The following is a 22,107-nucleotide window of genomic DNA, read 5'->3' as shown; positions in this document are numbered from 1 at the left end:
TGAGAAGAGAATTTGCAGCTGGATCTGCCTGACGTCAAAGCCTGGACTGTTTTCTTTGTGTCCACCACGTGAACCCTCAATAAGTAATTTGATAAAATGGAGTATGTTTAAACAGACACATAGCATAGCTATAGGCATTTTATGTATTTGTTTGTGCATGTATGTGTATTTATATACACATGTATATATATTGTATACACATACATGAATAACAATATTCTACTGTAAAAGATAGCTCTTTTCACATTCATCAGCCATTTTATGCCAGGCTCAGTTACTTGTCTTGAGGCTGCTTGAGATTAATTTTCACAGATGAAAAACTATCAAAAAAAGTTCTTTGTATTATGAATTGACAATCTCTTTACGCTGATGATTATTGCTTTATATTGGAAAATCTTCCCTTTATTTATTCACCTTGAGATAGTCACACCTGGTGACAGGAATTTTTATGTGTTATCTTTTTAGAGTGGTTCTTTCTCAGCATTTGTTATGATTTGGCAGTCTAAGTTTTCTCCCTAAATAACAATACTTTACATTTGGTAACTGAAAATACTAAATAAAACAACTTTACCTAAGCAGTTTAGCAAGTGGAACCTTTAAAAATAATCTCACCAATATTTTCCCTTATTACAAAAGCAGAACATATTTATTACAAGGGTTAGAAATTACCAAGAAAAAGGATTAAATACTTTTGTCTGGTTAACATCTGAGAGCCATGTTATGGCAGTTGTGGTTGGTATCTTCTAGTTGCTGTCCATTCTTTCATAGGAGGGTTGTTGCACTCAATGTAAGACTGTTGTTGGCCTCTGGAGAGATTTTATCCTCTGTCCCTGATGTGTTTTATTTAATACACTTCTTCTGAGCATCTATTTTGTGTTTGTTGTGTGGCTCTCAGAGCTAAGCGAAGGGGAGGTGGTTGAGGGCAGATCATTCTTATTTTGGACACAGTGTACAACGTGTTTACTTTTTCCTGGAATGCATTTGTTCCTTCTCCCTAGTCCTGTTGCCCTCCCCCCCAATAAGATTTTTTTATTTGTTAGCCTTTAAGATCTGAGTTTTAGATAGATTCTTGGAGTGGTGGCTGATATCCATCAGCTCTCCAACATTAGTATCTTTCTCATAACCAGTAGTTTTTCCAGAACTGTCTTGCACCATGAAGTTCCATGAGTTTTCCCAGTCCAAACTTGATTTTCTTCGGCATTATTACTTTTCTCACAAACACATCATAGAGAGGATAAATAGATTAACAAACTTTTTCTGTATTTTTCCCAATCTGTCTGGAATCAAATTATTGACCACTTCTTTAAAGTCATTTGTCTATACCTCTTGGATCATGATTTCCATTAACTTCTGGATTTGGTGGACCTGTTGGTGCTAAGTATAAGAACTCGTTTGGATCTGAGTGTTGCATTGTTCAGTAAAACCTATGCAGAACAGACAAAAACAACTATTGGTAGTCTTGACATCAACATGAGCTTCAATCATAGTCTGACATTTTTTGACCATGGAGCATATTTTGTCACAAAAATCCATGTCATGGATGTTGATCACATAAGGTTTCTGCCCTGGACATCATCACTAATTATTTTGAATTTTCTAAATGCAACTTCAGCATTCTGCAGATCAGCAAGTCTCATTTTGAAAGCATAACTCCTGAGACCGTCAGAGGCGATTTTAGTTCCTTGAGTCCTCGTGACTAGTGTTTCCCAGTATTTCTTATACTGGACACAGCTGGTGCTCTCACGACAGACCAGCCTTTCTTTAAAAATGCATCAACCACTTTCTTCTTGGCTCTCTTTTTCCCACTTTTTGTAAGGTGTTTGTTTTTGCTAACTGCCCTGTTGCTGCTTAGAAAGTGAAAAGGCTTAGTCATTTTTTAAGGACTATCTTCATGAAACCTTTAATTTCATAACATTTTTGTATATATTTCATCTCTCTGGTATATTTGATGTTAAAGCAAAAGTTGTCAGAAACTTCCATACTTGTGGAAATCAGTATTCCACATACTTGGGTTAACCTTCCTAGTTTAGATTTTAAGTGTCCAAAAATGCACTCACCTCTCAGACAGAAAGAATTGTCCTTGCTAGCTGTTTAGGTAGGTATTTTCTCTTGCTTCATAGTTGCAGGGACAGAATAATCTCTTCAGATGAACAATTTTACTGGTAGATGTTATTTTTTTCTTTTAAATGAAAATGAACCTAAGGTTATCTTGATGCATTATATTCTGAACATGCAAAAAGTAAAAGGAGTTGTGTGATAACACTCTTAAGTCTATATAGCAGAACATTTAATGTGAGAGTATCCTGCAGGACTGTGTCCTTAAGAAGAACAGCTCTGGATATAGCAGAAATTTGTGCCAGAGAAGGTGGAATAGAGATTTAGTGTCTTTATTTTATTCTTCATTGCTAAGCCATGCAGTATGCAACCAGTAAATACTTCTGGGTCGGATTTAAATCTTTATTTTCTGTTTAATAGGAAAAGTTGTCAATATAGATACAAATTCACTGAGATCCTCCATGAGGCCCGGCTTTGAAGATATAATCCGAAGATGTATCCAGAGATTTTTTAGTCTTAATGATGGGCAGTCATGGTCCCAGAAACGTCACTATCAAGAAGGTAAAGAATTTCGAGGTTGATTCTTGATCTTGTTTGTCATTTTGTTTGGAATGCTATAAAGCGCTAAGTATATACATGACCGCTGTTGTTGTTTTTTGTGCGTGTGGGGCAGGAAAATGATTCTTGAACATTCTTAGTTTAGCCTGTTCATACTTTGGTGTAGGCCCAGTTTTTCACTGGATTTTGAAAATGCTGGACTTGAAGAGTGTTTCCTTTCTCTCCTCTCCTATATGTATTTGTTTTGCCAATTGTAGTTACTAATCATGGGATATTTTCCCCAACAGCTTATATCCATGGTCATGCAGAAACCCCAGTGTATCGATTCTCTTTGGCTGATGGAACTATAGTGACTGCACAAACAAAAAGCAAACTCTTCCGAAATCCCGTAACAAATGACCGTCATGGTTTTGTCTCAACCCACTTTCTTCAGAGGTAATGTATTGTCATATTAAATGCAGCAGTTTTCTCAAAATGCTTTCTTATTAATGTAAAAAGGGAGAAATTTTAACAAGAGAAAAAGCAGGAACATTGTTGGATTTGCTGAAGTGAGTTTAGATTCCCGGATTATATATTTTAAGGTTATGTTTTTATGTGAAAATGAGGATTTGTTCATTAAATAATTCTAGGAAAGCTGGGGGATGAGAAGGCTAGTAGTGGGTTAAAGAACGTATAAAATCTGACTACTTCTGTTACCTTTTAATTTCTAATGATACATTACATTACATTGATTTAAAATTTGAAGGTAGACTTTAGGAATAAAGGATAGTTGCTCTTGTTGTTGCTAATGGTAAATGAGAAACACATAAAGGAGCAGAATATTCATCTGTTAATTATCTGGAGTAATTTACAAGCACCTCCAGGTTAACCTCTAGATATATAGCAACTCCTGTAAAGCCCTGCTGAGATTGCAGTTAACATGGCTTTTGGCCCTTCACAGTGCTGTGGTAGTATCACTCATTTAGATTCTGTGGCTTGTTAAAAAGTATGTTGTTAGGTTAACAAATGATCAATATCTAGATTGTTATAGTCACTAGGTATTGGAATGGTGCCTAAGAAGTTAAGTTCCTGGGCACGCACTTAATCTTTTTTGAAAAATCTGATTCGGGCCTTCAATGCATGCCTGTAAGTTTTTAGTAAAAGTTTGATGTTCTGTTTCTTTACAGGGAGCAGAACGGGTATAGACCAAACCCAAATCCTGTTGGACAAGGCATTAGACCTCCAGCAGCTGGATGCAACAATTCGGTAGGCGGCATGAGCATGTCGCCAAACCAAGGCTTACAGATGCTGAGCAGCAGGACCTATGGCTTGGCTGACCCCAGCACCACAGGACAGTTGAGTGGAGCTAGGTATGGGGCTTCCAGTAGCATAGCTTCAGTGAACCCCGGGCCAGGCATGCAGTCACCATCTTCCTACCAGAACAACAACTATGGTCTCAACATGAGTAGCCCCCCACATGGGAGTCCTGGCCTTGTCTCCAACCAGCAGAATATCATGATTTCTCCTCGTAATCGCGGGAGTCCAAAGATGACTTCACATCAGTTTTCTCCTGTTGCAGGTATTTGTGTTGGCATTTCCTTATCTTTGTTTTTCCTTTTTCAGTAATTCTTTTCCATACCACTGTAATTCTTGTAAAGTTAATTCATTTTATAACAGAAACTTTGAAGAGCTAAGTGCTGTTTTGTTATAGCATCTGATAGTCTAATTCTTTTCTTAATTTTTCTCCAAATCCAGGTGTACACTCTCCCATGGGATCTTCTGGCAATACCGGGAGCCACAGCTTTTCTAGCAGCTCTCTCAGTGCTCTTCAAGCTATCAGTGAGGGCGTGGGGACTTCTCTTTTATCTACTCTGTCTTCACCAGGCCCCAGATTAGATAACTCGCCCAATATGAGTGTAACCCAACCAAGTAAAGTGAACAGTCAGGATTCCAAGAGTCCCCTAGGCTTGTATTGTGACCAGAATCCAGTGGAGAGTTCAATGTGTCAGTCAAATAGCAGAGATCACCTCAATGACAAAGAAAGTAAAGAGAGCAGTGTGGAAGGGTCAGAGAATCAAAGGGGTCCTCTAGAAAGCAAAGGTCATAAAAAATTACTGCAATTACTTACCTGTTCTTCTGATGACCGGGGCCATTCCTCCTTGACCAACTCCCCCCTGGATTCAAGTTGTAAAGACGCTTCTGTTAGTGTCACCAGCCCCTCCGGGGTCTCCTCTTCAACATCTGGAGGAGTGTCCTCCACATCCAGTCTGCATGGGTCACTGCTACAGGAGAAGCACCGGATTTTGCACAAGTTGCTGCAAAATGGAAATTCACCGGCTGAGGTTGCCAAGATTACCGCAGAAGCCACTGGGAAAGACACCAGTAGTACAACATCTTGTGTGGAAGGAAATGTCAAGCAGGAGCAACTAAGTCCTAAGAAGAAGGAAAATAATGCGCTGCTTAGATATCTGCTGGACAGGGACGATCCTAGCGATACACTCTCTAAAGAGCTACAGCCCAAAGTGGAAGGAGTGGACAGTAAGATGAGTCAGTGCAGCAGCTCCACCGTTCCTAGCTCAAGTCAAGAGAAAGACTCTAAAATTAAGACAGAAACAAATGAAGAGGTAATTTGTTTGCTGTATATTCCAACTTAGTCATTGTGCTTCATCATTGCATTTCTGTGTTAGAAAGACAATGTGTTAATACACAATTCTTCTATTTTAGGTTTATTTAATGGCAGTTAGTCTTGAGCTATGATTTCTTTGTAATTCTTTTGGGCATCAGTAAAGTGTATTATGATGCAATTTAGAAATATCAGATGTATGTGTTTTAAAATGTGACTATAACTCATTAGTAGCCAATTTGAAATTTTCCGTGGAGGTGTTTATTGTTGGAATGAGCAGATTGGGTTATTAAGGGCATGGTGGAAAGAAAGAGGGAAAAAACACTTTTGTATTAAGCAACAAAATTTTCATTTTTTACCTGAAATCCACTTTCCATGTACACGATTGTGTTCTATATAAGCATTTCCCAAACTCCACTTGAGGAACACTATTCTGGGAGACGTTAATATGCACCTGAAAAAATTAGTGTCTTGAAGAAGTCTTACTGTTAAGTTGTCTGTTTAACTTTGTTTAACCTAGTGTTCTCCAAATTTATTGACCAAAATCTCTTTTTAAAGCATGCCTATGAATATCTTGTTGAACATCAGCTTACTGCTTTTGTTATTAATCATACTTGTTTTCAGAAGATATGTGCAGACATCTAGGCAGACATCTCTGTCAGCTAATAATCCTGACTTATGTTAGCTGGAAAATATCCTACAGTTTGAGAGTTAAACTTCTAGTGTAAATTAAAAAATGCCGTTTTGAAAGCACCAAGGATTTATCTCAGTAGTTTAAACTGTTCTTACTTTCAAGGAAGATTAGGGACAGGTATCATAATAAGCCAGCCTTCAAGTTGGACATTATCATTTCAGGTAACTAGTGTGTTTTACTTGTTCCAATTTCATCAGTTTTATTCTGATGAGTATGTTTGTACCTATGTATCTAGAAATGTACACAGGTTAATTTTTAAAATTTTATTTTCAGGGATCTGGAGACTTGGATAATTTAGATGCTATTCTTGGTGATCTGGCTAGTTCTGACTTTTACAATAATTCCATATCCACAAATGGTAGTAATCTGGGAACCAAGCAACAGATGTTTCAAGGAACTAATTCTCTGGGTAAGAAAGAACGAGGTTTTATTCTTGCTGCCTTTTAAACTTTTCTGCATACTTGTATGTACTCTTACACTGAGACTAGGATCTAACTAGCATTTATAACTTCAAAACACATACTCTGCCTCTCAGTTTCTTCTGCTAATTTATAATGTATGTGTTTTAAAAAGTTTTTTGGACATTTTCCTGTTTTTTTAAAATTTCCCATTTCTAACTAATATGATGCCAGTAATCATGGGACCTACAGGAAAATGTTCATCTTTGGTTGCTCCAGATGAGTAGTAGGTATTAGGGCATATATTTTTCTTAGGCAAAGAGAATTGGATAAAAAAGCGCTAAAACTGTAGATCAAAACCTGTCCTGTGACACTTACGGAATCTTGTCATTTAGCTATGAGAGTTTTCTTCTTTGGTGTTTGCTGGTTCTTACCTAACCTCTCTCCTATAGCTATATGTTTCCTCATTCATTAACAATGATATATTGTATGTATCAATTGAAAAAGAATAATTCATAATGATCTGAAATGGTGGTTATTCATTTTCAGTGACAGTATTTTCTAAACTGAAATGGATAGTCAGATCAGTTGAGTAGATTGGAAAAAGAAAAAGGTTAGGAGGAAATTTTATCTTTCATTCCTCGTTTGATTAGAAGGCAGCTTACCTGGTTACATTTAATTGTGAAATTTCTCTAAAAACAGACAAGCCACTTAATAAGTATGCATATGGAAGAACCTCCAGGAATTTGAAACACTGGTAAATTTTCAATATTAAGTGAAACAGAATATGATTGACCATATCAGGCTACAGAACAGTACCCAATACTTCAGCCAACACTGAGACTCTTGTTTCTACTTTATTTGGAATATGAGGCTTTTTTTGTTAGTGCTTAGTGTTTATTTTGTAAAGCAAGACAGTGTTTGTTTTGTTAAGAAAGACATTCTTGGGTGGATAGTATTAGCATTTGTGTCTTGTACTTGATTATTTATGTATTGAATCATCAGAGGATATTTATATATTGTGCTTCTATGTTTCCAGCAGGTTTGAGGAGTCCACAGTTGGTGCAGTCCATTCGTCCTCCATATAACCGAGCAGTGTCTCTAGATAGCCCTGTTTCCGTTGGCTCAAGTCCTCCAGTAAAGAATATCAATGCTTTCCCCATGTTACCAAAGCAACCCATGTTGAGTGGGAATCCAAGAATGATGGATAGTCAGGAAAGTTATGGCTCAAATATGGGTATGTTATTTCTAGTTAGTATTTATGATTAAAAATTTCTTTTGGGAAAAGTAAATTTAAAATACATAAAGCCATTTAAGTAACTGGGATTAAGTAATAGAGTTTTGAATAACAGTAGCATAATGTTTCTTTCATGAGTATCCTCCATTTATTCCATGTCTTAGTTATTTAAACTCTTAAGGAAGCTTTTGGTCTAAGACATTTTCTAACCTGTAATGAACACATGGCAATAGTGGCCTACCAAAATGTCTTCATAGTTGGCTAGCCCTATTAGGATGGCAAAGCATTTTTTTGTGAAGGCCAATGCTGTGTATAATGACTGTACCTATGTAAGAAGGATTTCATTATAATATGGAAAAGACACTATCATTTCTACCTGTTTTAGGTGGACCAAACAGAAATGTGACTGTGAATCAGACTCCTTCTTCAGGAGAATGGGGCTTACCAAACTCAAAGGCCAGCAGGATGGAACCTATGAGTTCAAATTCCATGGGAAGACCGGGAGCAGATTATAATGCTTCTTTACCCAGAGCTGCAGTGGGTGCCGCAATGCCCACCTTGCCTCTTCGTTCCAATAGCATCCCAGGTGCGAGACCAATGTTGCAGCCACAGCAGCAGCAACAGCAGCAGCAGATGCTTCAAATACGTAAGCATCCCCTTCATAAAAAAAGAAAATGAGATGTTTTAGAGTAATTCTTGCTATTGGCTTACTTGAAAATTTATTCTTTTTTTTTGATCTCTCAGGGCCTGGTGAGATTCCCATGGGAATGGGGATCAGTCCTTATGGCCAAGCAGCACCATCTGCCCAGCCAGGTTCCTGGCCAGATGGCATGTTGTCCGTGGAACAAGGTCCTCATGGGACACAAAATAGGTGGGGCTTTATTATATGACTCTGTAGAAAATGTTAGCATCGGATAATCTAGAAAAGGGTCACAGCACAGGAACAAATTCTCTTTCTGAAAGAGAATGAGAAAAACTCTGTAATTGAGGTACTTTGTTGTCATCCAGGCTCTTCTCAGATAATTGTGTGTAAAACGAGGCTGAGGCAGCAAGCAGTGGCATTCACGGGAAAGGGAGGAGACAGAACTGTGTTGTTCAGTGCTCAAGACCGTTGTGGTCAAACTTGAGACTCTCTTCTGTGAGGCGATTGTTGTCTCTCATAATGTACTAATCCTCCTCCATGAGTAGGGGAATAAATTAGCACCAGTTTGACAAGATAAATGACATTCAGACAGTAAACCTCAGTTTAGGCTTTTTCTGGAGAATTCCTTTTTAAGGATTGGATAATTCTTTTCTAACATTCTTTAAAACATTTCAGGCATGATGATGAAAGTGAACTATAGCCCTTTATTTTTGTGAAAGAAAGATTGTGGATTATGTCTGTATTTCATTTTTATTTATCTTGGTCAGTAACTCACTTGCCTGAAAGAGGCCATCTGTCAATGTTAATTCTAACTTGAATTCTACAATAAATTAGCAAAGAAAAAATGAACTGATTTGTTGAGTAGACAGTGATGTAACTACGTGAGTTTATTAACTGGGTACTTCTCTACCCAGTAGAGAACAAATAGTTTCATCACAGAATTTTTCTGAGGCAGGATAGATGTCTAGCTCCATGCCCCTTTAATGTGTTGGAGAACTGTGGCACCTTGCTGTGGGTATGTGGAGTTTGTATTATACTTGTCAATACATGAGCTCTGTGGGCCAAGTATAACAAAAAGTTACTTGGCGGTTCCCAGGCTCAGTTCATTGGTAGTTCAACATTTCTATCCCTTTTTCTGTTCTTTTGTTGATTTCTGCAACTACTACCACCTCTATTCTTGTAGGGTCTTGAAAACAGCACCCTCTTCCATCCCAGTCATTACTCCCCTCTCCCCCACCAATCTCTGTTATCCCCCAAATGCCTACAGGTCTAGCAGTTACATTTTGGTGGTCTAGCTAGGGTAGTCGCAGGTGGTCTGGTGGGGTTTCAAATGACGGGCCTTAAATTTAAATTGATGCCATTTGCTCTTCTCTGCTGCTGCTCAGTTGGTTTATTATTATACGTGTAGTATTCGAGTTATTATTGCATATTAAAAATATTGTGCATGGGGGCCGGCCCGGTGGCGCAAGCGGTTAAGTGCGCGCGCTCTGCTGCGGCGGCCCAGGGTTCGCTGGTTCGGATCCCGGGCGCGCACCGACGCACTGCTTGGTAAGCCATGCTGTGGCGGCGTCCCATATAAAGTGGAGGAAGATAGGCACAGATGTTAGCCCAGGGCCGTCTTCCTCAGCAAAAAAAAAAGAGGAGGATTGGTGGATGTTAGCTCAGGGCTGATCTCCTCACAAAAAAAAAAAAAAAAAAAAAATACTAAAAATATTGTGCATGGTTACTGTGACTTTTTTTTCCCAAGAGGAAAAGCACCATTGAGATTGATTGCAAGTCTCTTTTTAGGCCACTTCTTAGGAGTTCCCTAGATGATCTCCTTGGGCCACCTTCTAACCTAGAAGGCCAGAGTGATGAAAGAGCATTGCTGGACCAGCTGCACACTCTCCTGAGCAACACGGATGCCACGGGCCTGGAAGAAATTGACAGAGCTCTGGGCATCCCTGAACTTGTAAATCAAGTAGGTAACATTAACATGGGTATAGAAGTGTGCGTGTGAGTGTACATCCCTGAAGCCATGCAGAAGAATGCCTCTGTGTGTGTGTTTCCTGTTAACTTCAGTTACATCACTACATTCATGGATACCAGCATTAAATTTAGAAAATATGCTTTTATAATTGTGTTATCACTTTCAGCAACCTGTTATTTTATAAAGATGTCAGATTTTAGGCAAGCATAGAAATGATCTGATAAAACTACTATAGTTTTTAAAATGCTTCTTTTTACTTATGTTAATAGTTCTCATTTTTATAATTACCTCTCTCTACTATCTAGCCAACCAGTATATACTCTGAGGAGGCAAACTTTTTTATGTTAAACCCCATTTGCAGTGGTAAGTCTGTGACCATCTCACTGTCATTTCCTATTCCCAGTTACAGTCGTCACTCAGTAACCACGGGGGACTGGTTCCAGGACCCCCGGGGATACCCAAATCTGCTCCTTCTCAAGTCCCTCATATAAAATGGCATAGTATTTGTGTATAATCCACACATCCTCCTATATAGTTTAAATCATCTCTAGATTACTTATAATACCTAATACAATGTAAATGCTATACAAATTGTTGTTGTACTGCATTGTTTAGGGAATAATGACAAGGAAAAATGTCTGTACATGTTCTGTACAGACGCAACTGTCATAGGCCTTTTGATCCATGGTTGGTTGAGTCCACAGATGTGAAACCTGTGGATATGGAGGCTGGGCCGACTTTACCTATGCAACCTTATTTGTGAATATGCCATTCACAAATATGTGTTTTTGAAACATACATTTGCATTGGCTGTTCTCATTTAAAGAATTTGTGTGTGGGGGCGCTGTATAGGTCTGTGCATTCAACAATAAGCAGGAGAGATCCTCAGGGATTTCTTAGTCTTTGTTGGGGAGACAAATGTGTACACAAGGAATTATGCTACAACGTGGCACACGCTGTCACAGAACTTTTTAATGGGTGGCTGGGAAACAGAGCAGTGATGATGTACACCTCCAGGGGTATCAGTCACATGTGACCCTGGCACTGAAGAGTGGTGTGTAACCTGGCTGGGAGTGATGTGTGGGTCACACAGAGACCAGGAAGCTTGAACTGCCTACATACTTTTAATACATAAAAGTGTGTATTAAAAAAATGTTAAAAATCTTCTATAATTCTGGCACAAAAAATTATCAGTAACTTTTGAGTGTATCTTAGAAAAAAAAGAGTGGACTGAAACACTTTTGTAACCTGTTTTACTTTACAAAAATCATCATCGCCATCTTTTTCTGTTTAATATATACAGCTTTAATTTTAATGGTCAAATAGTATCATATTGAACACAATTTATTTAACCAATTCTCTACTGATGAAAATTTAAATTGTTCCTAAGTATTCTTTATTGTAAAGAATTCTATGAATTACTCACATCTTGTTCACTTAGTCTGTTTTCTTAGATGCAGTCCAAGAGAAAGGATGATTGGGCTAGAGGGGATACATATTTTAGAGATTTTGCTACATATTTTCAGGTTGTTTTCCTGAAAAATCATAGAGCTGCTTTTCCACAGTGGAGGGCGACGATTTGAGTTCCTCACCCTCACAAGCTCTGAGCTGCTGTGGCCCATGTAGACAAAAGAACACACACAGTGTGGATGAGCAAGTGACAAAGCAAATACTCAGTGTGATCATTCCTTTAAATCTTTTCCAGTCTGTTGGGCAGCAAAGATACTTGTTTAAATTGTATTTTGTTGATTGTAAGACTGAACATATTTTGTGTTTTTTGGCCATTTAGATGTGTTTTTTAATAGATTTCTGATGGGGTTTTTATTTTGTTGATTGCAGCAGTCCTTTATGTTTAGTTACTGATTTATGTGTTGATTCCTTCATTTAACAAATAATTTGTCTTCTGTATCAGAATCAGTCTTTTATTAGAAGCTGAGTAGCAATAGTGAACACATTAGTTCCTGCTCCCAGAGCTCACATCCCACTGGGCAAGGCAAACATCAGGCAAGGGACCACACAGATAGAAGTAGGCGTGTGTAACAGAGGTTATGAGGAAGGGCATGTGATGCTATGAGACTGTACCATACAGGGACCTTTTCTTAGGGTGGGGGATCAAATATTTTCTCTACAAAACTCGTGTCTGAGCTGCGATTTGAAGAATGACTCTTAACTAGTCTAATACGTTACAAAATAGTTTTCCCAGTTTCTTTTTAGTTGGGGCTTGTTTGTAGTTTTGTTCTTTAGTTTAAAAATGTTTGTGTTTTGGGGCCGGCCCGGTGGCGCAAGCGGTTAGGTGCGCGCACTCCGCTGCGGCGGCCCGGGGTTCGCTGGTTCGGATCCCGGGCGCGCACTGACGCACTGCTTGGCAGGCCATGCTGTGGCGGCGTCCCACGTAAAGTGGAGGAAGATGGGCACAGATGTTAGCCCAGGGCCGTCTTCCTCAGCAAAAAAAGAGGAGGATTGGCGGATGTTAGCACAGGGCTGATCTCCTCACAAAAAAAAAAAAAAAAAAAAATGTTTGTGTTTTCTGGGCCGGCCCTGTGGCTTAGCGGTTGAGTGCATGCACTCCGCTGCTGGCAGCCCGGGTTCGGATCCCGGGCGCGCACCGACGCACTTCTTCTCTGGCCATGCTGAGGCCGCGTCCCACATACAGCAACTAGAAGGATGTGCAACTATGACATACAACTATCTACTGGGGCTTTGTGGGGAAAAAAATAAATAAATGAAATTATATAAAAAAAAAATGTTTGTGTTTTCACATTCAAGATGATGAGATAAAGAATAACTGGGGACTGGACTTGAATGGTCAGGAAAACGTTTTCTGGGGAGTTGACATATAAGCCGACACTTGAAAGATGAGAAAGAGCCAGCTATGGGAAAAGCTAGGGGAAGAACGTTCCAGAAGAGGTACAGCTAACTCAGTGGTCCTTAGGTGGGAAAGAGTTTGGGGGTTCTCGTAAGTGACTGAAAGGCAGCAAGAGCAGAGAGGGATTGGAGAGGTAAATAGAGTTTTGGTTCCACAAAGCCATCTTAAGGAGTCTGGAATTTTTCTACTCCATTGGGAAGCCATGAAAGATTTTAAGCAGGATAGTGACGAGACCTGCTTTCCTTTTTTGTTATAATTAATTTTTATTTTTAGCATAGTAACCTGTTTGTAACTTAAAAATAAAATGATATGAGAATATACTTATTGAAGAAGCGTAGACACTTGCCCCACTCAGAGATAGTGAAACTCAGCTCTTTGTTTTGGTAATATTTCTAAGTAATATGCTTATGAAGCTATTTCTTTATCAACTTCAGTCTGTATCTATTAATTTCCTGATATGATAGTTGACTGTGCATTCATAGTCCCTTATCTAAGCACCTTGGGGTCAGATATGCTTTGGAATTTGGGAATTTTTGGATTTTAGAAAGGTAAAATGATGCATATTTACCATATATTCCACAATACCCCTGGTGGAGTTCTGAGCAGTAGCCTGTGATCAAACATGCTAATACGTCTACAGCAAAATACGTAAATAGTCACGCTAAGTGGGATACATAGAGATTTTGCATTGCTTCATGTAAGATTAGGTCAGGTTTTGCTGTTACATACATTTGGTGTTAATGAAAAATTGTTAGTTTTTTTAGAGCTTTTTTGGAATTTTGGATAAGAAATTGTTGATCTGTATTTATCCTCTCTTCCTCCAATGTGCACAATCATAACCATACCCACTGCATACACACGGGCACGTGCTTTCTCTGTACGCCCAGTGTAATTATGTCTTTTGTTGTTAAATAGGTGGTCAGTAAGTACTTACATTATTTTGGCTCATTGCTGGGCCAGGTATAGTTTGTATAGGTTTTTGTTTTTGGTTTGTTTGTTTGGAGTTAATTGCCTTCTCTTTTTATTTGCTTTGTTTTCTACACACTTAACTGCTAGTTCTCCCCAGATACTCCAACAGACCTATAAAATTTCTCTTAGTTTTTTTCTCCATGTGTTTAGACACACTGGATAATCCATCAGTTCGTTCCCTCCCTCTTGAGTTCTCTGCCCCTCTGTTTTACTCTGTCCTGTGAGGCAGGTCTAGAAGTCAGTCATTGTCCCTCTTCTCCTATGTTGGATCCTCAGTGTCCTGAACCCCAGGCTGTTTTCTTTCTTGATTTACATCTTTGTTTTGCTGAAACACAATTGCTGTTAACTTCTCTGGCCCTGCTGCATGAGGTATAATGTTTTGGTTATTATGTGTCTGAAAATATCTTCATTCCATCCTTCCTCTGTGTTTGGCTGTGTATTAAGTTCTAGGTTGAAAATAATTTCCTCTTAGAATTTTGAGAGAATTGTTCCATAGTTTTCTGGCATCCAGTGTTGCCGCTGACTCAGATTCCAGTCTGGTTCCTGTTCTTTTGTGTGTGACCCATTTATTCTCATTGGAATTGTTCGGGAACTTCTCTCTGAAATTTCATGATGCCCCGTCTTGGCATGGGTGTTGTTTCATTCATTCTGCTGAATATTAGATGCACTGATATCCCCTTTGGTTTGGGGGCATTTTCTTGTACCATTTCTTTAATAATTTTATCTGTTTTTCTGATCTTTCTTTCTGGGATGTCTGTTGATGTGTTGAGTGTTATAGTGATTCTGTGTTTTCTTATCTTCTCTATTTTTCTTTAAGTTACTTTTTATCTGTTTGAGTCACTTTCGTGTTGGAAGCTTTCATCACCAAATATCTGGTGATCCTTGACTATATATATTTAAGAACAATGTATTAAAAAGCAAGATCAGTTTTCTTCACTGGAAGTGATGGGCAGGGCCGGCGTGGGGAGACTGGGGCTGGCCTTTTTGTTTCAGGACTTCCCCAATTGCAGCATGTGGAGTCGTGTCCCCTCACCCCCCTCAGTACAGCTTTTCTGGAGAGGAGTCCCCCGCTTTTTGCCTGGGAATTTTTTATTACCTGGTTGCATTTTTGGAGCTTGGGTGGGGAGGCAAGTTGATGATCACATAGTGTTAAGATATAAAATTATATAAAATTTTATTAGAAATTATAAATATAGACAAGATTTCCTGTTTTCAGCCTCTGCCCTGTTCATGCCCTCTGCTGCACTTGGTGTCCCTAACCAAGGCCCTTGGGGGAGTAGGTACTCCTTTGGGGGAGTACAGCCACTTGAGTGTATGGAATTGGGGAGCAGGCTGAGGGCAGGGAGGTAGTTGCTCCCCTGCTCTGTACTCAGACTCCTAACCAACCCCTGTGTGAGCACTCTGCCTGACCCTCTGCCGTCGCCAGTGGAGTCTCTCATTGCTTGATTCTTGTGTGTTTCCCTCTGCAGGCAGATAGGTCTCAGTTTCTCTGCTCTGTAGAGTTGGTTACTCCTCTCTTCACTTTCTGTCTTCCAGATACCTTTCGAAATATTGGATCTGGTTGCCTTCCTTATTCTCATTGTTTTGTGGTTAAATACTAATTTTAAGTCTTTGCTGTTAGTTTAGTAGGGTTAGCAAGAGAAAGGAGGTGAACATGTGCAATCAGTCTGCTGTGTTTAACTTAAGGTGTGATTTACTTTCTAAAGGTATCTCATTGCTGTCTGGAGAAAGGCATTGGTATGATGGGCAAAGTAGAGGCACAGTTGCCAGTTACTGCAAGAGTCCAAGAAGTGTCTTGGGAGGGTCGTGGCCATGGAATGGAAAGAAAGGAGGGATACACAATGTGTCATGGAAGAAAAATGGATCGGACTTGGTGGACCGTGTGTGCACGTGCATGCATGCGCACACTTGGAAAGGGAGAATGTGAAGAATCTAGATTGCTAGCTTTTAGTTCTGGGTGAATGGTGTTGCCATGTATTGCCATATAGGGAAGACTGGAGGAGAATCAGGTTTTTCTCAGGGAGGGGCTATTGGGGATCATGACTTCTGTTTTCTACATGTTAAGTTTGAGATGCCTGAGACATCCAGGTAAAGATGTTAAGTAGACATTTGCATAAGCAGAATTAGAGTTCAGAGACATTTGAGCTAGAGACAAAAATTTGGCAGTTGTCACTAGTGGGTGAGAACATCAAAGTAGAGATGTAGTGCGAGAAAAGAAGGTGGCCTAGGACTGAATCCTGGTGAACTCTTAACCTTCTTCCAAGGAGAAGTCATTGAGGTGGGAGAACATTGAGAGTGGTGTCACAGTCACAGTGGGGTGAAGTATGCTTTAAGGCAAGAGTTGACCCGGCTGTTGACTGCACTCTTGGCGTTCTGTGCCGTGGATAAGAAGATAAAGGTGGGTGCAGTACCTGACCCACACCCTCTCGTCTTAGCATGACAGGCTCTTCCCTCCTTCAGAATATTTATTTTTGCTACTTTTTCCGTCACCCCTTGGACATTATTTTGTATACATTCTTAGCATGTGGAGAAGTGATGACTGGCACGTGACAGGCACCTAAATACTTGTTGAATGAATGTGGTCCCCCTCACCATGTACAAATAGTAGTGGATGACCACCTTTAGGTTTTGTTCAACTGGCGTATACATGTCAGGGAGTATCACTTTTCTTGATTTACCTGTCTCTACCAAAATCACCTCTTGGCTCCTTCAAAAACATTCTTGTAGGGGCTGGCCCGGTGGCACAGGGGTGAAGTGCACATGCTCCGCTTCGGCGGCCCGGGGTTTGCAGGTTCGGATCCCGGGCGTGCACCGATGCACCGCTTGTCAAGCCATACTGTGGTGGCATCCCATATAAAGTAGAGGAAGATGGGCACAGATGTTAGCCCAGGGTCCATCTTCCTTAGCAAAAAGAGGACGATTGGCATTGGATGTTAGCTCAGGGCTAATGTTCCTCACCAAAAAAAAAAAAAAGTTGTACTGATAACATGAGAATTCATTGATCACAATGATTTTAATTGATTTATTTTATACTTGGCATGGGAGGTCCATGTTGGTACAGAAATCTGGTCTGAAACAAATAGTGTTTCTTCTGGTACTTAATGCTTTGTAGTTATTTGGCTCAGAAAATATGAGTGTCTATCTGTGTGAGACCTTGTGCTAGGCACGAGGACACAGCTGTGAAAAGATGGGGCATGGTCTGTGTTCTCATGGAACTTGAGACAATGAACTTGATTTTGCTTTTGAAATTCTGCAGCGTCATTGTTCACATATATTGACTTTTATTTTTTACCTTTAGAGCATTTGATTTCTGTTGCTTTCTCAGATGACTTCGACTTCACTGTTCATTTATGTGTTTGATGTTTAAGGGACAAGCTTTGGAGCCCAAACAGGATGCTTTTCAAGGTCAAGAGGCGGCAGTAATGATGGATCAGAAGGCAGCGTTATATGGGCAGACATATCCGGCACAGGGGCCTCCAATGCAAGGGGGCTTTAATCTTCAGGGACAATCACCATCTTTTAACTCTATGATGAATCAGATGAACCAGCAAGGCAGTTTTCCTCTCCAAGGAATGCACCCAAGGGCCAACCTCATGAGACCCCGGACAAACACCCCCAAGCAACTCAGAATGCAGCTTCAGCAGAGGCTACAGGGCCAGCAGGTAACCAGCCACATGCTCTGCCTTGGCCCAAAGTGGCTTTCCCTTGGCCTGCTCTTCTCTAATTTATTGTCAGACTGTGTTCTTCAGAGCTCTTGCCACTGGTTCTGTATTCCTCGTCAACTAAACAGATTCCTTTTGTTTTCACTTTGGTGTAACATTTTATTTGTACAGGTGGTTCTTTATTAGGGAGTGGTCCTGCTAGAATTGGATACCTTTCTATAAGGATATTCTATTGTACAGGTTAAAAAATAGAAGTCAGAGAGGATTGCTCTTGGGGCAGAAGAGAAAAATGTTTCTTGATGACTTCGTAGTCTTAGAGGTAGATAACTTCTATTTTTTACAAAGTCCTTAATATTAATAACCAAGTATTGAAACCTTATTGATTTGAGCATTCTTTTTATGGAACCTCTGCTTTCTAGATGTTTTATAAAACTTGAACTCTCTTAATATTCTAAGGTAAGACTTCTATTTTTTTCATTGTTTTCATAATCCCCAACAAATCTTTTAAAATATAATTATTTATATTGTGTCTTAGCTGTGCTGAGTTATTAAATGTGGCAGAACTGAACCATGTAAGCAGAAAAGTGAGTGAGTTTAGAAGCCAGCAAGCCAGAAACTCTTCTGGAAAGCTCTGTTAGTGTGTTCATGGTATCATTTTACTTTCTACCATTTCTTTCCACTAAAAGTTGCATAGGAAAAGGTAACAGAATAGGTGGTTTATTCAGTGTTACTCTGATCAAGTTACAGCTATTTCCCTAATGGCCAAAATAATCCTAGAGAAAATCTGACTGTATAAATCCTTTGATTTCCTCCAGTCCTTTGAAGATATTCTTTAAGCTGTGAAATTGCACTTTTACTTTTCCTCCTGATGCCAGACAATAAAGCGTCATATGCTAGCCAAGGACTTTGCAGCATGAACTTTCTTGAAGTGTGAAAGTGTATCCGTTCAGCTTAGCTGTGATTTAACCAGGTTAATGGGTTTGGAGATGTCATCTTGACCTTGCTGCGTGGTGCTGAGGATTTGGAGGGCTGTTTGGGGCTCATTAACATGCTCCCCTTGCATCCTAACCAACTTGTCTCTCCCCAGTTTTTGAATCAGAGCCGTCAGGCACTTGAAATGAAAATGGAAAACCCCACTGCTGGTGGTGCTGCGGTGATGAGGCCCATGATGCAGCCCCAGGTAAACTCCCAGGTGAGAAGAGCAAGTCTCCATGTTCCCTGCGTGTGCTCAGCACAGGGCCTGGCCTATGGTTGGCTCTCAGTAAATGTTTGTTAAACAAATAAAGTAATTCCACATTTCTTGTGTAAGAAACCATCCCCTGGTCCCATCACAGTTCCTTTTCCATTCTTCTCTTCTGCTGGTGACTAGGAAGAATCAGAGGAGGAGAGGTCCTTTTATTAAAACCACTGATTTGTGTTTTTTAAATTAATTCCCTTTGTGATCAATTGCTGTGTTGTGAAAACAGCTATCACTTACTTTTTAGGAATTTAAAATAATAAATCTGTAAACATTTCTCTGTTCCTGGATTATGAAATCACATGCTCACCAGGTAAAATTTGAAATTATTAGAAGTATAAAGAAGAAAATAAATAATACATAATCCTACTCTCAGTGATAACTTCTGAGATGACCTGTTTCCCAAGGTGGGAGGGATGACATTAAAGTTTTCTCTACCTCCAGCCCCAGGTGAAGACTGTATTAGGTATTTTCTTAATGTGCACGAGGCAGATGACTACACGAAAACCCTTTACTGTGGTTGGAAATATTGTTCATAATTATTGTTAAAAGAACAAACACTGAAATGCCCAGTTTTCACTGTCTTAGCCCTACTTGGAGGTACTGATATCTGCATTTTCTTGATAATCAGACATCCTGTATAAGCCAAACTAGGATGCCCTCCAAAAAGATAATAGAAGTTTGCTTTTTGGAGATGACCTCTCCCAGCTGGTAGAGCCCAGTCAGCTTCTGTATCCAGTGCTCTGATCATGTCCCCTCCTTAACCCCCAGAAAGCTTCTCCTCACCCTCCACCCCTTCTTTCAGAAGGTTTTAAGAGACTATAAGACCTTGTGAGGTGGCTTTCTGCTTTTCTGAGTATGACTCCATCTTTTTCTTTGGTTTCCTTCTTGTTTCAAACCCCGCTGCCTGCCCCCCTACCCCATTCCTGTTCTTTTTCTTCTTGTAGTTTTATTTCATAGTTTCTGAAAAGTTTGTCCTCTAATTCTACCCCTAAATGGTCTCTCACTTTGAGGAATGTTTCTGACTATGTTAAAGCTTGACAACTTGTCTGCTTTTGTCTCCTAGCCCCAAATAATTTTCAGGTCCCTGTTCTGCAGCCCGTGCGCCACCCCCCCCCCCCCCATAGGCCAGAAAGCCATTACCAGAATGAGAATTGTTCATTTTTCCTTTTTTGTAATTATAAAGAAAGGCATTAGGGGGGCTGGCCCGGTGGCACAGCGGTTAAGTCTATGCACTCCGCTGTGGTGGCCCCGGGTTCACAGGTTCGGATCCGCAGCGTGCACTGATGCACTGCTTGTCAAGCCATGCTGTGGCGGTGTCCCATATAAAGTAGAGGAAGATGGGCACAGATGTTAGCCCAGGACCAGTCTTCCTCAGCAAAATGAGAAGGATTGGCATCAGATGTTAGCTCAGGGCTGATCTTCCTCACACAGAAAAAAGAAAGGCATTGGGTGATTTTTCTCTCTGATACCTAATGTATTGTCAGGGTGCTGTATGTATGAAATTGGCTGGTTCTTGCTGTATGTGTATAATTGCATTCTTTCTTGGGTATTAGCAGGGTTTTCTTAATGCCCAGATGGTCACCCAGCGCAGCAGGGAGCTGCTGAGTCATCACTTCCGACAGCAGAGGGTGGCGATGATGATGCAGCAGCAGCAGCAGCAGCAGCAGCAGCAGCAGCAACAGCAGCAGCAAGCCCAGGCCTTCAGCCCACCCCCTAACGTGACTGCTTCCCCCAGCATGGATGGGGTTTTGACAGGGCCTATGATGCCACAAGCGCCACCCCAGCAGTTCCCATATCCACCAAATTATGGTAAACCTGACAGTGAGAATGTTTTCCCCAAAGAACATTACTAGGACATAAGATTCACTAGATCTGTTGCATATTGAAAACAAAAATACTATTTACTCCCTCTTGTTATTTCACAAGAAAAATGAAATTAATTAAAAATAACTAAACTAAAATGTCTCCTGCAGTGCACAGGTAATTGTAATTGAGGTAGTTGTTCTATCATAGTTGAGTATTTTTTTTCAGGTCTTGTTTTTTCAGTTCCCCACATCTTAATTTGGAAGAAACTCCCAGGTTTCCCCCTCTGCTGCGTATGTCCCAGTAGAGGGAACTCTATAAGCCCTGAATGCTTGATCAGGTCAGTGAGAGGAATGCACTATGTGGGCTTTTGAGTTCTTTTTCTTGGTGTCTTGGACAGATTATTAATCATGATAATGCATATCCCTCTTCAGGCCAGCCTTTGAGAGGTTCCAGGAACATGGTGGGAGTGGGGGTGGAGGTATCTACTGGAGAGATTACATTTTAGGATGCATCCCTGCCAGCCAGGGGCAGTAGCTCTTCTGCCCTCGAAAGAGGGACAGAGTGATGTGAGTAGTGTGATCTGGAGTCCTTTTTGTACAGAAAGCTCATTGATATGACCACCCTTCAAGTGATCTAGACAGCGTGCTTCTGTAGTAAGCTCGTTCCTCTAGCTGTCATCTTGGTGAGAGGCACGAATAACTGGCAGGCAGCATCGTGTAGCACTTGATATCTCACACTATCACCTTCCCCTGCCATTTAGAAAAGAACATAGAGGGCCGGCCCTGTGGCTTAGCGGTTAAGTGCGCGCGCTCTGCTGCTGGCGGCCCGGGTTCGGATCCCGGGCGCGCACCGACGCACCGCTTCTCTGGCCATGCTGAGGCTGCGTCCCACATACAGCAACTAGAAAGATGTGCAGCTATGACATACAACTATCTGCCAGGGCTTTGGGGGGAAAAATAAATAAATAAAATTGAAAAAAAAAGAACATAGCTGATATTCTAAGGAGGCAGCATTTGAACATTGTGATTTTTTTCTTTTTCTTCTTTCTTTTTTAAAGGGATGGGACAACAGTCAGATCCAGCCTTTGGTCGAGTGTCTAGTCCGCCCAGCGCAATGATGTCATCAAGAATGGGTCCCTCCCAGAATCCCATGATGCAGCACCCTCAGACTGCACCCATGTATCAGTCCTCAGAAATGAAGGGCTGGCCATCAGGAAACCTGGCCAGGAACAGGTAAAGAACAGGGACTTCCAAAGTCATTCACATTCTAGTGCCAGAAGTTCAGGAAATTAATCTCTGCATTTTTCAGTCAAGCCTGTTTGGATGGAGAGATTAGAAAAATCTGGGTTCATATTAGAAAATGTTATTTGGCTCATCCATTTTGAGAATCCTTCCTCCAGTGCACATAT

The 22,107-nt window shown here is 40.4% G+C and overlaps 1 protein-coding gene and 1 pseudogene across 12 annotated transcripts in view; one reads left to right on the top strand and one right to left on the bottom strand.

The window, feature by feature from the left end:
* NCOA3 (nuclear receptor coactivator 3) overlaps window positions 1-22,107 on the top strand; it is a 122,972-nt gene that overhangs the window by 100,041 nt on the left and 824 nt on the right. For 3 of the 12 annotated variants that reach the window (XM_058562516.1, XM_058562514.1, XM_058562515.1), the window contains 13 exons: window positions 2,476-2,616; window positions 2,901-3,048; window positions 3,780-4,171; window positions 4,348-5,216; window positions 6,183-6,318; window positions 7,347-7,544; window positions 7,930-8,190; window positions 8,289-8,415; window positions 9,976-10,147; window positions 17,360-17,653; window positions 18,741-18,845; window positions 20,447-20,702; window positions 21,757-21,931. In XM_058562516.1, coding sequence (XP_058418499.1) covers window positions 2,476-2,616; window positions 2,901-3,048; window positions 3,780-4,171; window positions 4,348-5,216; window positions 6,183-6,318; window positions 7,347-7,544; window positions 7,930-8,190; window positions 8,289-8,415; window positions 9,976-10,147; window positions 17,360-17,653; window positions 18,741-18,845; window positions 20,447-20,702; window positions 21,757-21,931 — 3,274 coding nt within the window. Of the gene's footprint in view, window positions 1-2,475; window positions 2,617-2,900; window positions 3,049-3,779; window positions 4,172-4,347; window positions 5,217-6,182; window positions 6,319-7,346; window positions 7,545-7,929; window positions 8,191-8,288; window positions 8,416-9,975; window positions 10,148-17,359; window positions 17,654-17,893; window positions 18,131-18,740; window positions 18,846-20,446; window positions 20,703-21,756; window positions 21,932-22,107 lie in introns of those variants that run through there. The other 9 variants (XM_058562523.1, XM_058562521.1, XM_058562519.1 and 6 more) reach the window with 9 other exon arrangements.
* LOC131418762 (small ribosomal subunit protein eS1-like) lies at window positions 1,058-1,873 on the bottom strand (annotated as a pseudogene).

This window comes from Diceros bicornis, chromosome 19 (genome assembly GCF_020826845.1).
Source record: "Diceros bicornis minor isolate mBicDic1 chromosome 19, mDicBic1.mat.cur, whole genome shotgun sequence".
Taxonomy (NCBI): Eukaryota; Metazoa; Chordata; class Mammalia; order Perissodactyla; family Rhinocerotidae; genus Diceros; species Diceros bicornis.
This window is presented reverse-complemented; position numbering and strand designations above follow the sequence as displayed.